Here is a 13968-nt window from a genome sequence, read left to right as displayed (position 1 = left end):
AAAAAAAAAAAAAAAAAAAAAAAAAAACAAGATAATTGGGATTTTTTTGCAATTTTAACCCAATTATAATTGCTGTCACGCTGCGGCTCCGCACCTTATCCATTCCCCCCTCTGCTCCCAACCCCTCCCAAAACCCTGCAACGAAGGGCAAAATATTGAACTTCATACGGAGGATTTGCCCATTCTTAAACCCGCAATATCCAGTTTCTCGTAGCTGGAATACTTGACGCTCGGCCTCCGACCTTCCGAACAAACCCTCCCAACATTATCTTCATTATTCACAACCGATGGAACTTTCTTCTTGTTTTGTTAAACTTTCCTCCCCTACTCCTAATTTCTCTTTCTCGTCTTCTTTAACCCCATTTGTTGTAAAAATTCACCCCAATAATCCCAGCTTATCGAACCCCTCTTCTGGGAGTCTGCGTATTTTTGCAGTTGCGGTTGACCCACGACAAGAGCTGCCCAAAAACAACCCTCAGAGACTGCTCAAAGAGCTCGAGGAGCGAAAACGAGCCACTTCTCCGAAGAAAAAGGTTCCCCCAAGAAGGTTTATTCTTAGACCGCCGTTAGATGACAAGAAGTTAGCGGAAAGGTTTCTCAATAGCCCTCAATTAACTCTTAAATCATTCCCATTACTGAGTTCTTGTTTACCATCTTCGCGGCTTAACAATGCTGATAAAACTTGGATGGAAGAGTACTTGCTGGAAGCCAAGCAAGCCCTTGGATACCCCCTTGAGCCCTTCGATAGTTATGGAGACGATAATCCTGCAAAGCAATTTGATACTTTGTTGTACTTGGCGTTTCAGCATCCCTCATGCGAAAGAACAAAGGCCCGACACATAAGGTCGGGACACTCGAGGCTATTGTTTTTGGGCCAATATGTAATCGAACTGGCGTTAGCGGAGTATTTTCTGCAGAGATATCCTAGGGAATCGCCAGGTCCAATGAGGGAGAGGGTTTTTGCGTTAATTGGGAAGAGGAACCTTCCACAGTGGATCAAAGCTGCCAGTTTACAGAATTTGATATTCCCATATGACGACATGGATAAGATGGTTAGGAAGGACCGCGAACCACCTGTGAAGTAAGTTTGGTATTGTCTTTTCATTGTCTCTAATTCTTCTTTTTCCCATTATAAAATGATGCTGAGAATAAGATAATTGGAAAGTTGTCATTGGTATATTAAGCTTAAGACCCATGTTAAGTTTTAGAAGAATCACAAAATGTGGGATCATCATCAGAGTGAAAAGTATCAAATGCTTTAGGAGAGCTGATTGTGCCATATGATTGTAATACCTTGTATGGTTGACTAGGAACTGGGATTTATCGGTCAGAAGAGGCATCAATAAGGCATTTGATGAGGGTAGGCGTTGAAGGTATGGTTGCTGTTCCTGGAAATCTAGATTTAGGTTAGCTTAGTCTGTGATGGTCGTGGACACTTTTTTGAATAAGAAATAATTTCGTTCATAATATGAAATTTCAAAAGGGGTGAAGAATGTAGCTCCAGAATTTCATAGCATATTCACACTCAACCAAAAGATGGTCGTGGACACTGAGCTTCATTATATAGATGGTCACCCATTTGTGAAGATGATGCTACTAAAGACCAGCTGGAGACAATGTTAAGGAAGTTGTTCCCCAGAAAATGTAACATAAAGCCTTAGTTTGAAGTTATATGGGATTTTTTATTGGTGGTTTGGTTCCTTCGGGTCAATTCTTTATCAATAACTTATGTGAAACTAGCCCGACATGTTCTTTCCTCGAATCTAATACCGGCAGGTTACGGACTCCTTCCATGTATGTGGCTTCCTTCCAGATTCGTCCGTCCTTCACAAACTTGCTTCCAGGCCAATATGATTATCTTTTACCTAGTTGGCTTTCCATGTGCCTCTTAATCGTGGATGTGCTTTTACTTCAAATCATGGTGTTACTTTCCCTTGCATTTCTGAGTGAGGAACTGTCTTGCACTTAATTGGTAGATTATTAGCTTACTTGGGAACTTAAACTCTGGCCGTTTCTCTTTCTGAAATAGTTTGATTCAATCTATTATATCAAACAATGTGAGTCTAAAATTAATTTTCTTCAAGCAGATCTGTATTTTGGGCGTTGTTTGGGGCAATATATTTGTGTTTTGGAATGCCAGAAGTGTACCGGGTCCTTTTCGAGGTGTTTGGAATGGACCCAGATGCAGAGGAATGTGAACCAAGGTTACGCAGGCAACTTGAAGATGTAGATTATGTCTCTGTTGAATTTGAGGACAAAAAGATCAGCTGGCAAGATATGGTTGCCTATAAGGCAAGTTTCATGCTTATTCTTAACAGCACAGTAAACTATTATGCCGTTGTTTTCATCTTTCTTTAAGGATGAAATCATCTTACTCCTGTGATCGTATTTTCCTTTCTTCATTTTCAGCCTCCAGAAGATGCTCTGTTTGCGCATCCTAGGCTCTTCAGAGCTTGTGTCCCGCCTGGCATGCATCGATTTCGTGGTAATATATGGGATTATGATAGCCGGCCGCAAGTCATGCAAGCACTAGGATACCCTGTACCTGTTACTGATAAAATTCCTGAGATCACAGAAGCGAGAAATATTGAACTCGGACTTGGACTGCAGGTACTCCCCCACCCACCACCGTGCACATACACATGCACACTCACAAACTCACACCACAAATGGCTTTTCTTTCTCCTCGTTCCCAAATCATGATCATACTACTATTATATTCTCAATGTCGGTTTTGGCCGTGTTTATGAAGGCGATGTCTGGTTATGATTTTTGTTGCATCTTATGTGTGAAGGAGGATAATTAAAGAATGTCTTTAGTCTAGAATCTCCGCTCGATGTTTGATATAGACCGATATGATGGTTTTAAGGACCTTGCAAGGCTATATGTGAATTCTGTTAAACAGCATGATCAAGTTTAATCTCAGGCAATTTCTTAATCAAATGCAGCTTTGCTTTTTGCACCCATCAAAACACAAGTTTGAGCACCCTCGTTTCTGCTACGAGCGATTAGAATACCTCGGCCAGAAGATCCAGGTAAGACCTTTCTTACTCTTTGTCCTATCTATCTACATTTTCCGCGCATTGTGTTTAGATCAAGAAACTTAAGGTGGTCGGCCTGATTGTGTTTGTTCAAGGATATTGTGATGGCGGAGAGACTGTTGATGAAGCATTTAGATGCTCCTGGAAAGTGGTTGCAGGAGAAGCACCGGCGGTTGCTCATGAACAAGTTCTGCGGTCGGTATTTGAGGGAGAAATATCTTCATAAACTTATCGTCTACTCCGAACAAGTTCAAGATGCATACGAGAACAACCGGAGGCTTCGAAACCCAGCCACCACGGCTGTACAGCAATCCCTTCATGGACTTTCTTATACAGTATATGGAAAGCCTGATGTGAGGCGTCTCATGTTTGAGGTCTTTGATTTTGAGCAAATCCAACCTAAAGCTGTCTGAGGATCTATGAGGTAGATGATGCAAGCCCTGGCTAGTCCCTTGGATTGCAACATTATAGTATATTATATATAAAATCCTCGTATATCTCATTAATGTGCAAACTTTTAATTTATGAAGTCGTCACATGGAAATTTACATTGACATGTTGACATTTCTATCGACATTCACACATGTTCATATGGGGCGACTCAGCATTTATATGGCAAAAGAAATTCTTGAACCATTAAAATTAAGTAACAAAATGTCACTAATATAAGTGGTAAATATTTTTTTTTATATATTAAGTAACAAAAGCAAGAACCTCTGGTCTCTTCCACATTGTAAATTCAAACGGAAATAAAACGGGATGGTAGCAGTGACGCGCAAGGAGAGCTAAAGTTTCTGCGTCAAATTGCAATAATGCGCGCGCTATCACGTCGTCTACATTAGCCATTTCAGCCGTACCGACATCTCCCTTCTCTGTGTCTGGACTTGGTGTTTTTGCGAAGCGCAAGCCTTCTCTCATGGCCTGGTTCTCCGCCACATGAACCATGCGCCCATCCGCCTTCTCATAGTGTGCGCCGTCTTTTCCCTCCCTTTTCCGGTCGTCCACTCCCCTTCCTTACGCTCCCCTCCCCTTCCACCGCCTTCCGACTGCAGTTTCTTCAACTCTGCTGGTGTTGTTCAGGGGGATAAATCCACACCGATCGGATTGTTTGGCTCTAACTACCCATCCATGTCTAAAGCCCGTGTTTATGCTGATGTCAATGTTCTGCGCCCCAAGGACTATTGGGATTACGAATCTCTTGCTGTTCAATGGGGGTAAGTCTTAAACCCTAAGATTTCGGTGGATTTTTCGTTTGGGCAACTTGATTTTAGGTTGCTTCGTTGTTGCGATGTTATACCGTTTCTGGGTATATAAATCATCACTGCATGATCTGTAACATAATTGCTATGCGCAATTAACTTTCTTTCTTTCTTTCTCTCTACCATATTCTACTAGTATAGTTGAGGATGGTTGAGATTGACAGTACTTGGTAAAATTGGATCTGAATTTGGAGAATTTGCTTTACCAACTTCTTTCCCGATCAAATGGAGGATGAATCTGGAGCGTTCTATCATTTTTGTTTTTTTCTTGGGGGAGTACTATTTTACACTTTTTACTGGGTTTTTTCTCTCTTTCCCCAGTGATCAAGACGATTATGAGGTTGTCCGGAAAGTTGGAAGAGGAAAATATAGTGAGGTATTTGAGGGAATAAATGTTAATAACAACGAGCGGTGCATAATCAAGATCCTTAAGCCTGTTAAGAAGAAGAAGGTATGTTTCAGTTGTCTCTATCAGTTTGATGGGAAATACTGTGATGGTCATTTACTTGCAATGTATCTCTTATGGGATTGGTCATAGTAATTTAATGTGAAGGATTATGCTCTTTTGGCCTCCGTCTGTTAACTAGAAAGTGTGCAACAATGCGTTGAACATTTCCTATTGTGATGCTAGTAGCTCTAATTCGAGACCTGTATGTTGAATGAGATCATCTCAGCTACAATTTGAAGATTCAGTTGTTCTTCTGCAGATAAAGAGAGAGATAAAAATACTTCAGAACCTCTGTGGGGGTCCAAACATTGTCAAGCTTTTTGATATTGTCAGAGATCAGCATTCGAAAACACCCAGCTTGATTTTTGAGTATGTGAACAGCACAGATTTCAAAGTACTTTATCCAACACTGACTGATTATGACATACGCTACTACATTTATGAGCTTTTGAAGGTAAGGATACATCATGGAAAATGGAAATGTATGTTTGCATGACAGCTCCCCTTTGTTCTTCCAACTTCTAGTGGCGTGTTCATTAAAAATGATAACATGTCTATGTTTTAGAAGTTTGAATTATATTTTTTGGTTCAGAATTAGTTGGGCATGGGTACAGGTATTATTCTTTAAAAGAAAATTAATCGATTCTATGAAGGCTATTGATCTTTTACTAGGGTTGTGGTTTAATGATGCTGATTTATAGAGCTGTTCATCTCTAACTTATTACAGTTGAGGATGTTTATCCAGACCTTATTTTTTTTACTACCCTCCCATTGGTTCAGTTATGAAGATCTTGCTATAAGAACAGTGTGGGGGTTCTGAAATATTAGGTCTTCAACTCAATTATCTTTTATATGGCTCTTCTCTGTAATATGATGCAGCCCTATCTTAAATACAGGCATTAGATTATTGCCATTCTCAAGGGATAATGCACAGGGATGTCAAACCTCACAACGTTATGATAGACCATGAGTTGCGGAAACTTCGCTTGATTGACTGGGGCCTTGCTGAATTTTATCATCCTGGCAAGGAATATAATGTTCGTGTGGCATCAAGGTAACATCCAATGAAGTTAGATCTTGAATTTTGTCATTTGCAGTTAAACATGACCAAGTGTTGGAAGAAAGTATTTGAAAAGGTATATATCCTATGAATAATTTGTTTTATTGAACTGACATCGTCTTAAGCAGAACAAATAATAATTTTTTTCATAAATTTAGTTTGATTCAATTCAAACTAATTTTAGAATAAACCAACTTGAACTTTATAACCTGACCGAATCTGAATGCCTTGTAGTTTGTATGATTAGGTTTTTGAGTCATTAAGTTTTTTTACACCCCAAATATTAGGTTTTCTGAAACTTTAATGGATGACATTGGTTGGTCAGGAGCTCATTCATTCATGTCAATGCCTAAAAACACTATTGACATTTTTCCATCATAGAATTAGTTGAATGCTTGAAAACATCTGTTTTCATCATAGGTTTATTTTAACACTTCCCTTTGGGCATCAGTGACTTAAAAGTTATTTTTTTTGCTATTATCCTCTATCTCTAATCCTTTTAAGTTGGATGCCTTATTTGTATAGCTTGTTTGGTTGAGGGCATTTCATTCTGCTGTTTTTTTTTTAATGACCTTGTCTATTCTTTCACTTTTTCTAATGAAAGCATGTTTTCTTTATTAAAAAGAATGAAAAGCTGAGATTTGTTGCCATTTTATTTGTGGTATATGAAGAGTGTCTCTCAGTTTTTCTGCATCGATTTTGGTATATGTTATTTTGTTGGTTGATGAAATTTATATCCATTTTCTCAGATACTTTAAGGGTCCTGAATTGTTGGTCGATTTGCAAGATTATGATTATTCTTTGGACATGTGGAGCCTTGGTTGCATGTTTGCTGGAATGGTGAGCAATTTCTATTTCTAAAGATTTTGAACTTAGTATACCATGAACCTATGCAAACCATAATTTGTGCTTGAGCAAGTGTTTCCATGTTTGTTCTACTGTAGATTTTTCGCAAGGAACCTTTCTTTTATGGCCATGACAATCATGACCAGCTTTTAAAAATTGCAAAGGTAATGATTCAAAGTTGGTGAAAATGACATTTTTTCTCTCTTGTACTTGGTCTTTAATTGTAAACAGAATCTGAATAAAGAATATAACTATTGGTTCTGGATGCAATTTCAGGTTCTTGGGACAGATGAATTGAATGCATATTTGAACAAGTATCATCTAGAGCTTGATCCTCAACTTGATGCACTTGTTGGGAGGTGTGTGTAAAATTTGATATGATCTTGTGGAGAAGGAATCAGTTCTGTGAATTCTAAAAAACAGACGCTTCTAATTTAGAAGAGAGAAGCTGTTATTCCAAGATACGATATTTTTCTTGTAGAATATGTTTTATTGCATAAGGTATTAAACTTTTGGGCATTCAAGAGTTGGATGCTTTTAAGTTTTAAACTTACCAGTCAACTTCTTGGTGGAAGCTTGCCTACCAAAGTGATATTAGTATTCATGAGTTTTTTAGAGTGGAACATTGTTCAGTTGGGATGCTTCATTCCAAGTGTATATTTATTTACTTGGTCACCTATGCTTATTTTTAAAAATAGAAGTGGAGGTTTATATTACTAAATCTATTTACATATACTTCTGCAGGCACAGCAGGAGGCCGTGGTCTAAATTTATCAATGCAGACAATCAACATCTTGTTTCTCCCGAGGTAATCTATCTCTTGGTTATTTGNAAATAAAATGTTATTTTTATTATTTTTTTAAGACAAATTTTAAAATTTTAAGAGTATTTTTACTAATTTATAATCTAATTTCAAAGTACGAAGAATTTAAATAATTAATTATGTACAATGTTAATTTCGTCAATTTCGTGGATATATTCATAAATTTGAAATTTCACATAATACCAAAATTAATGTTCTAGAAGAAGAGAACAATAAATGGTAGAAGGTAGGTAATGAGGGTTGGTCGAGGGAATTAATTACTCCTCTCTTTAATTTAATGCAAAGCCCCCACACCATTTTGACCCTTCTCGAGGACACAACTTTGTCGTAAATTTATGTCCGTTTTAGTCTGTTAAGACTGACGAAGATGAACAATATCTACTAACGATGAGTTTTAACTATTATAAATGATATCATAATCAGATACTAGATGATGTGCCAATGAAAACACTGAACTCTCAAGAGTAAATTGTGAGATCTCACATCGATTAGAGATAAACAATATCTACTAGTGATGAGTTTTAACTATTACAAATGATATCACAGTCAGATACTAGATAGTGTGCCAATAAAAATGATGAACTCTCGGTGATAAATTGTGAGATCCCACATCGGTTCGAGAGGGAAACAAAAACATTTCTTAAAAAAGCGTAAAAATCTCCCCCTAATATACACGTTTTAAAACCATAAACCTGATGGCGTATGTATCCACCAGTTTGTCTTTTTTTTTTTTTTTTTTTTTTTTTTAACAAGAACAAAATTTTTCATTTAATGAATAAAAAAAGACTTACTCAAGGGATGCAAATTCCGAAAGGAGTCAAATTAACTACAAACAAAGTTACAAAGGATAACAAAAATATTCCAATTTAAATTAATATCCTCTAAAGAAAAACCATCAATAGAATTGGAGAGAAAACACTGAACGGGGGGGTATGAGACGAGCTTACTCAAACTGATCTGGCCAAGAACAATGTCTATCTTAAAGAAATCTCTGGGTTCTTTCCAACCATAGTTCTGAATTCAAAGCCTTTCTCATTATGTAATGTCTCTGACATAGAACTTGTTGTCATTTCTATATAAAATGAACGAGTATTTCCAGGAGAGGAGGATAAGAAAGGCTTTAGCTGGAATGAAATATTCAGCATTTTTCTAACGAGTTGTGACTTTTCAAATGCAGGCCATTGATTTTCTTGATAAGCTTCTTCGATATGATCACCAGGACCGGCTTACGGCAAGAGAAGCTATGGTATTTTAACTCGTTTAAATTTTGCCCCATCACATTTGCTAATTAAGAGCTCATTGATCATATTTCCTTGCTTCTATCTAATGCCTGGCTGAAACCTTTGATTTATCGGGTTTAGGCAAGAGAGCTGTAAGAGTTATTCGTATGAAAGTTACTTAGTGAAAGGTTTAATACTTATTGCTCCTTTTAGAACTTTTGCTTCTTTTCCTCCCAAGCCATTGTAACTTCCAAAATAATAAGGTTACCTTACCGTATACATACTTTTATGTGGATCCTTTTCCGGACTCAACCAAGTTTTCATTCCAAACTAGAGTAAAAATGTATTTTGCTGATTGATTTTGGGAGATCTCCATTGATTTCTAGGTTTAATTCAATATTCTAATTCTTCATACATATTTATTGTTCACTAGACTCGAGGGTAGACATTTTATTAATTACCGTAGCATATTCAGTGATGTTAACAGTTTGCTGGTCTGTATACCTGTTGCAGGCTCATCCATATTTCTCCCAAGTCCGGGCTGCTGAAAATAGCAGGATGCGTACACAGTAGAAATACATTATCCCCGGAGTATTTTCATAATCTAAATAGTGATATGGAGTATGGGATGTTTTAAATATCAGTGTTACTAAAGAAATATGAGCTGCCCTGTTGTATTATAGTTTAAGAAACTTAACCTAAAAAGGACTTCCATATTATTTTTGAAGTCGCTTTTCTTGTTGTGGAGAAACTATATATTACGTGCAAATTCTGAAGCATGTCTTCCAAACTCTTACCAAATTCTTCATTACTCGTCTTTTCAAGATCTTTCAGCGTTCTAATAACTTTATACTGTGTGTTTAATTAAGCTGTCTAATTGCTCTTTCACCTTCCAATTTTGCAATTATAAATATTTTTGATTTAGGGTCTTGTTAATTAGAAAAATTATATTTGAAAATAAGTAATAAATATTTTCCATTTAGGTTCAAATTATTATTATTTTTTTTTTTATAAGAATCGAGCTTGGCTTGCCCGTGTCTCGTCCTCTTCCTTGGAAATAAATCTCTCCCACTAAATTTCCTTTTAATTATTGTTTGACTTGCGGCATTAAAGAACAGAGATAGAGATAGACATGGAGTGAATGCATTGAATTTGTTGTCTTTAGGTTGGCTGTCGTATTTTTATAGTTTAATTATAATTTGGGGTGTGCTGCTGCTTCTTCTCAAACCCAAAAAATGAAAACTTGTACGAAACATCAAAATTAATTTGAATATTAGATATTTTGGATTTCGTTATACAGAAAATATAAATTAAAAAAATTAGTATTATTATTTATAAGAATTGAAGCAAATGTTTAAGCTTATGATTCGTGTTGATGAAACTCAAGATGAAAGGAACAAGTCAAATTCCTTTTTTTTTTTTAATTTTTTTTTTTATACTTTTTTCTCAAATTAAACATTTTCTTTCACATTAATTCATTCCATTTTTTTTAGAGTACAACTTTTTTCTTCTTTCTTTTTGCACTATGAAGTAATTCCAGAAACTCGGTTTTGTATGATTTTTAGTAATTACCAACTTAACTTAAAGGTTAAGGTAGATTGCCTATATAATACCATTATAATTTTTTAAATTGTTTATTTTTGAAAATATGAGTAATTATTTATCTGTTTGTCAAATGGACATCTCCAGATTTATTTGACATTTTTTTTACTTCAAACCAAATAAAAACAATTATCAATTTAGAAGTAAAAAAACACTTTTGGTCTCTAAATTTTTATGTAATTAAAGATTTAGTATGTGTAGTTTACTAATTATAACAACTTTAACCCTTTTTGTGTATAATATTATGAAACTTTAATTAAAAAAAATTATATGTATAGAAGGATGAATTTATTACTGATTAAATTTGTTTATAAACTATAAAAATTAAGTCATTGTCAGTGAGAATTGGTATTTATCGTCCTACAATTGTTATGAATTTGAAGCTAGAGGACTAAATTGTATGTATCAAATATCATGAAATAGGTTATAACAAATTTAGAAGTAGATTGAGTTTGATATGAATAGTATTTTTAACTCAATTAAAAAAAAAAATTAGAATATAAAATTTGAAAACAGAAAAAGAAAGATAACAAAAAAATCATATATCATGTAGCCTATACAACTTTTTTTTTTTGTTTATTTTGTGACCAAATTTGTAAGGAATTCGAAATATAAGTTTTGTACGAATCTATAATATTTGATTGATTTGGATTCATGTCCCTAATAAAACACCAGCGGCGTACATGATTGTGAACTCGACGTGTTTGGCAATGATTTCAGAAGGCAGCATCAGGTAACACGGAGGGGTGTGATCTGGATCGTCGTTCTCAGTTGGTGCAAGGGTTCCATTACAACACCTTGCTTTTGAGACGATTGCCAACATCATGGGCCCGACACCTAATAGCTGCCTCTGATGCTGATGCGGACTCGAATATACTTTGCTCAGTTCTTCCAAAATTCCCTTCCTTCTTTTGTTCCTCAACTCTTATCTTCATCTTGATTTCCTTCTCTTTCTCACTGTCTAATCTCATTTTCCACCGCCGCTGCTAATTCCGCCGTTCTTCTTTCGGGTTCATCCATCACTTTCTGTTGAGTTATGGAGTTTTTTCTTGAACTTGCGCTAACCATTAGTCTTCCTCTTCTTATTTCCTTTGTTGTCAGTAAGTTTCTTTCCAGGGCCTCAACCGACGAAGAATTGGCTCCGTTTGGCTTTGACTTCGGATTTCGATCACGAATTCGTAATCTAGAGAGTGATAAACCTAGCGTTGTTGTTGAAGATTTTGTCGGTGCGGATGAGCCCGCAGAATGCGAATTGAAACAGGGCAATTTCACCGGGATCCTTGAATCGAGAGATGAAACTGAGAGTAAATGCGAATGTGCTGTGATTGCCTCTTTGAGGATTGTTGAAGATAGATTAGGGAGTGACTCCGATAATAGTGGTGGTGATTGCGGCGGTGAGGTTGCAGGAAAGGTGATCGATGAAAGTTCTGTTAGGACCAGGTGTGATGAAACTGGAATCGGTCCGGATGAGGAAGACGTATGCGAGGACGATGGAGTTGAGGCGTTTGAGAATGATCGGAGCAAGGAATCCGGTGGAGTAAGCGAGGAAGGATCGGCAGAGGAGATTGCCGTCGAGGATGACGATTGGGAGGGAATTGAAAGAACTGAATTGGAGAAGTTATTTGAAACCGCAGTAGAGTTTGTGAAGATTCGTGATATCGAGGATCCCAAATTTGGCGGTGAATTGAAGATGCGGCTGAACGGGCTTCACAAGATAGCCATGGAGGGGCCTTGCAGAGAACCACCGCCAATGGCTTTGAAGATCTCTGCTCGAGCCAAATGGTAAAGTGGACTCCTCTTTTCTCTCTCTTTTTTGTTCGATTCAATTTTTCTTCTGCTGTCATGATCCTCCTGCAACTCAATTGTTGTGTTCTGTTTTCTGGGATTTTTTCGGGAAAAGAAGATTTGAATCTCACAAAACTGTTAACCACAATGTCCAAGGTCAAGAATGTGTATCAAATTTCGGGAAATTCAAGACTAATGGGAAGTTTATCTTTATTATAATGCACATTGCAACTCCAGGATTCTCTTCTGTCTAATAGTTATATCATGGAGAAGTGGCCAATGGGTAGAAAACAAATCTTCCAAAATAACCGCCATGTTTGAAGATTTCTAGGTCACAATTTATGCCCAAGAATTTGGATCAACTATTGACTTCACTGTTGTTGAGTTGATTGTTTTCATGCTTGCAATTCGTGAGTAGAAGTTGATTTAGAGATTGAGATAAAAATGGAAGGGTCAAGTTTCATGAATCGAGTACTATCTTCATTTAGATTAATAAATCAAGATTTGATCTAGTCTTAACTGTTTTAAGAATAAACTGAAAACGTTCAATTGATGTAAAGTATCAGTAGTTTCCACTTTTAGGTATAATTTTGATACAATGGATGGTTTATATGTGTGAAACTTGACATCTTAGGCTTTTGTTAGCTCTGTTAAATTGGATACAATGTTTTCAAGGAATGCATGGAAGCAGCTGGGGAACATGACCCCTGAGGTAGCAATGGAGAGCTATATAAACCTTGTTTCCAAGAACATTCCTGGTTGGAAGCCCAAAATTCCTCCTGTAAGTATTTGGTTCCAGGGTGATGATACCAAACAAGTAGACTAGAAAACAAACGGGACTTACTGGTTGGACAATTCAAATTCGGGTTCTTTTTCCCTTTTGATTGCAGGTAAATAGTGATCAAAATGCTTCTCGTTCTCATGAATATGAAAAATTAGGTTCCGAAGCGATTCAACTTTAATGAAGGGGGAAATAGCTCAATCTTGTAACGTGCTTTTCGATTATCGATTTTCTTCTGGAACTGCTACTTCATGAAATCTGAATAACTAAAGCCTTGTTTCAACTGCAGGGGATGAAGCTCATCAATGATGTGTGGAGGCTCTATGGTGTCAAAATTCAGTTTGTATAATTTTCCCCCAAGCTTTGGTTTTGTTTGGTTCTTTCTTGGCCATTTAGCCATTTCATACGGTTTGCATACTAGAGAACCTGTAGCGTAATTTATTTTTATCCATGACAATCCTAGCGTTCTTTGTAAATAGCAATTTGAAGTTATTTTCCCCTGTAAATTCAAAATAATTCCTCCACTGCAAGTCTGGATTGACATGTGAAAATAAATTGGACCGTTTGATTGGCAAGGGAGTAGTTGATAAATGGTACAAACTCAACTGTAATTTGTGTTTCCTTTTGAAAAAAAGACTACATCGACTACTACTAATTGGAGCTACTAATTGGATTGAGACGGATTCTAAAGAGCTCAAGACCGATTCTAAAGAGTTCAAGCCCATAGTTAATAGATATGGTTCTCTCTTTTCTTTTCTTTATAGAATTGCTTTTAATGTTTTAAAATGCAGAAAGAAGTTTTCATATTTGAAAATAGGTTTCCACACTATTGAATGTTTTCATTCCCTCTTTTGACCATGGTAAAATCTAGGAAAATATATGTACACACAAACAAGCATATCGTTGTAGTTAATTAACTATTTATCTGTCCAAATTGCCACATCATCATAGCCTTACAACCTCAACATTCTATTAGGCAATTGAATCATTTTCAAAACCTAAAAAATGTAGGGTTCATTTTGAAATTTCAGGAATTAAATGATATCAAACTCAAATATTGGGTGACCAAAAGGTGTATTTTTGCAAAAAAAAAAAAAAAAAAA

The 13968-nt window shown here is 36.3% G+C and overlaps 3 protein-coding genes across 6 annotated transcripts; all 3 read left to right on the top strand.

Moving 5' to 3' along the window:
• The first annotated feature begins 85 nt into the window (after positions 1-85).
• On the top strand, positions 86-3617 carry LOC111477828 (ribonuclease III domain-containing protein RNC1, chloroplastic-like). The gene is made up of 5 exons (XM_023121751.1): positions 86-1081; positions 2088-2292; positions 2410-2610; positions 2949-3035; positions 3137-3617. The coding sequence occupies exons 1-5, from the start codon at positions 288-290 to the stop codon at positions 3452-3454; spliced, it is 1605 nt and encodes a 534-aa protein (XP_022977519.1). The 5' UTR covers positions 86-287; the 3' UTR covers positions 3455-3617.
• Positions 3618-3836: 219 nt separating this feature from the next.
• On the top strand, positions 3837-9489 carry LOC111477830 (casein kinase II subunit alpha-2). Of its 2 annotated transcripts, XM_023121752.1 has the most exons (10): positions 3838-4255; positions 4622-4751; positions 5008-5202; positions 5645-5802; positions 6558-6648; positions 6753-6818; positions 6931-7013; positions 7399-7462; positions 8655-8723; positions 9211-9489. In XM_023121752.1, exons 1-10 carry the CDS (start codon positions 3978-3980, stop codon positions 9268-9270), a joined length of 1194 nt encoding a protein of 397 aa, XP_022977520.1. In that variant the 5' UTR covers positions 3838-3977; the 3' UTR covers positions 9271-9489. The 2 variants fall into 2 exon arrangements, with proteins under 2 accessions (XP_022977521.1, XP_022977520.1); XM_023121753.1 differs by lacking the exons at positions 8655-8723; positions 9211-9489 and adding an exon at positions 8173-8188 and having other exon boundaries at positions 3837-4255; positions 7399-7491.
• A 1442-nt stretch (positions 9490-10931) lies between these two features.
• On the top strand, positions 10932-13449 carry LOC111478119 (acyl-CoA-binding domain-containing protein 3-like). 3 transcript variants are annotated; one of them, XM_023122227.1, is made up of 4 exons: positions 10936-12081; positions 12760-12865; positions 12975-13070; positions 13155-13449. In XM_023122227.1, exons 1-3 carry the CDS (start codon positions 11336-11338, stop codon positions 13044-13046), a joined length of 924 nt encoding a protein of 307 aa, XP_022977995.1. In that variant the 5' UTR covers positions 10936-11335; the 3' UTR covers positions 13047-13070; positions 13155-13449. The 3 variants fall into 3 exon arrangements, with proteins under 3 accessions (XP_022977996.1, XP_022977997.1, XP_022977995.1); XM_023122228.1 differs by lacking the exon at positions 12975-13070 and having other exon boundaries at positions 10932-12081; XM_023122229.1 differs by lacking the exons at positions 12760-12865; positions 12975-13070 and having other exon boundaries at positions 10932-12081.
• The last annotated feature ends 519 nt before the right edge of the window (positions 13450-13968 follow it).

The sequence above is a fragment of the Cucurbita maxima genome, unplaced genomic scaffold, assembly GCF_002738345.1.
Source record: "Cucurbita maxima cultivar Rimu unplaced genomic scaffold, Cmax_1.0 Cma_Scf00004, whole genome shotgun sequence".
In the NCBI taxonomy this organism is placed as follows: domain Eukaryota; kingdom Viridiplantae; phylum Streptophyta; class Magnoliopsida; order Cucurbitales; family Cucurbitaceae; genus Cucurbita; species Cucurbita maxima.
Note: the sequence above shows the minus strand (reverse complement) of the source record. Positions and strands in the feature narration are given on the sequence as shown.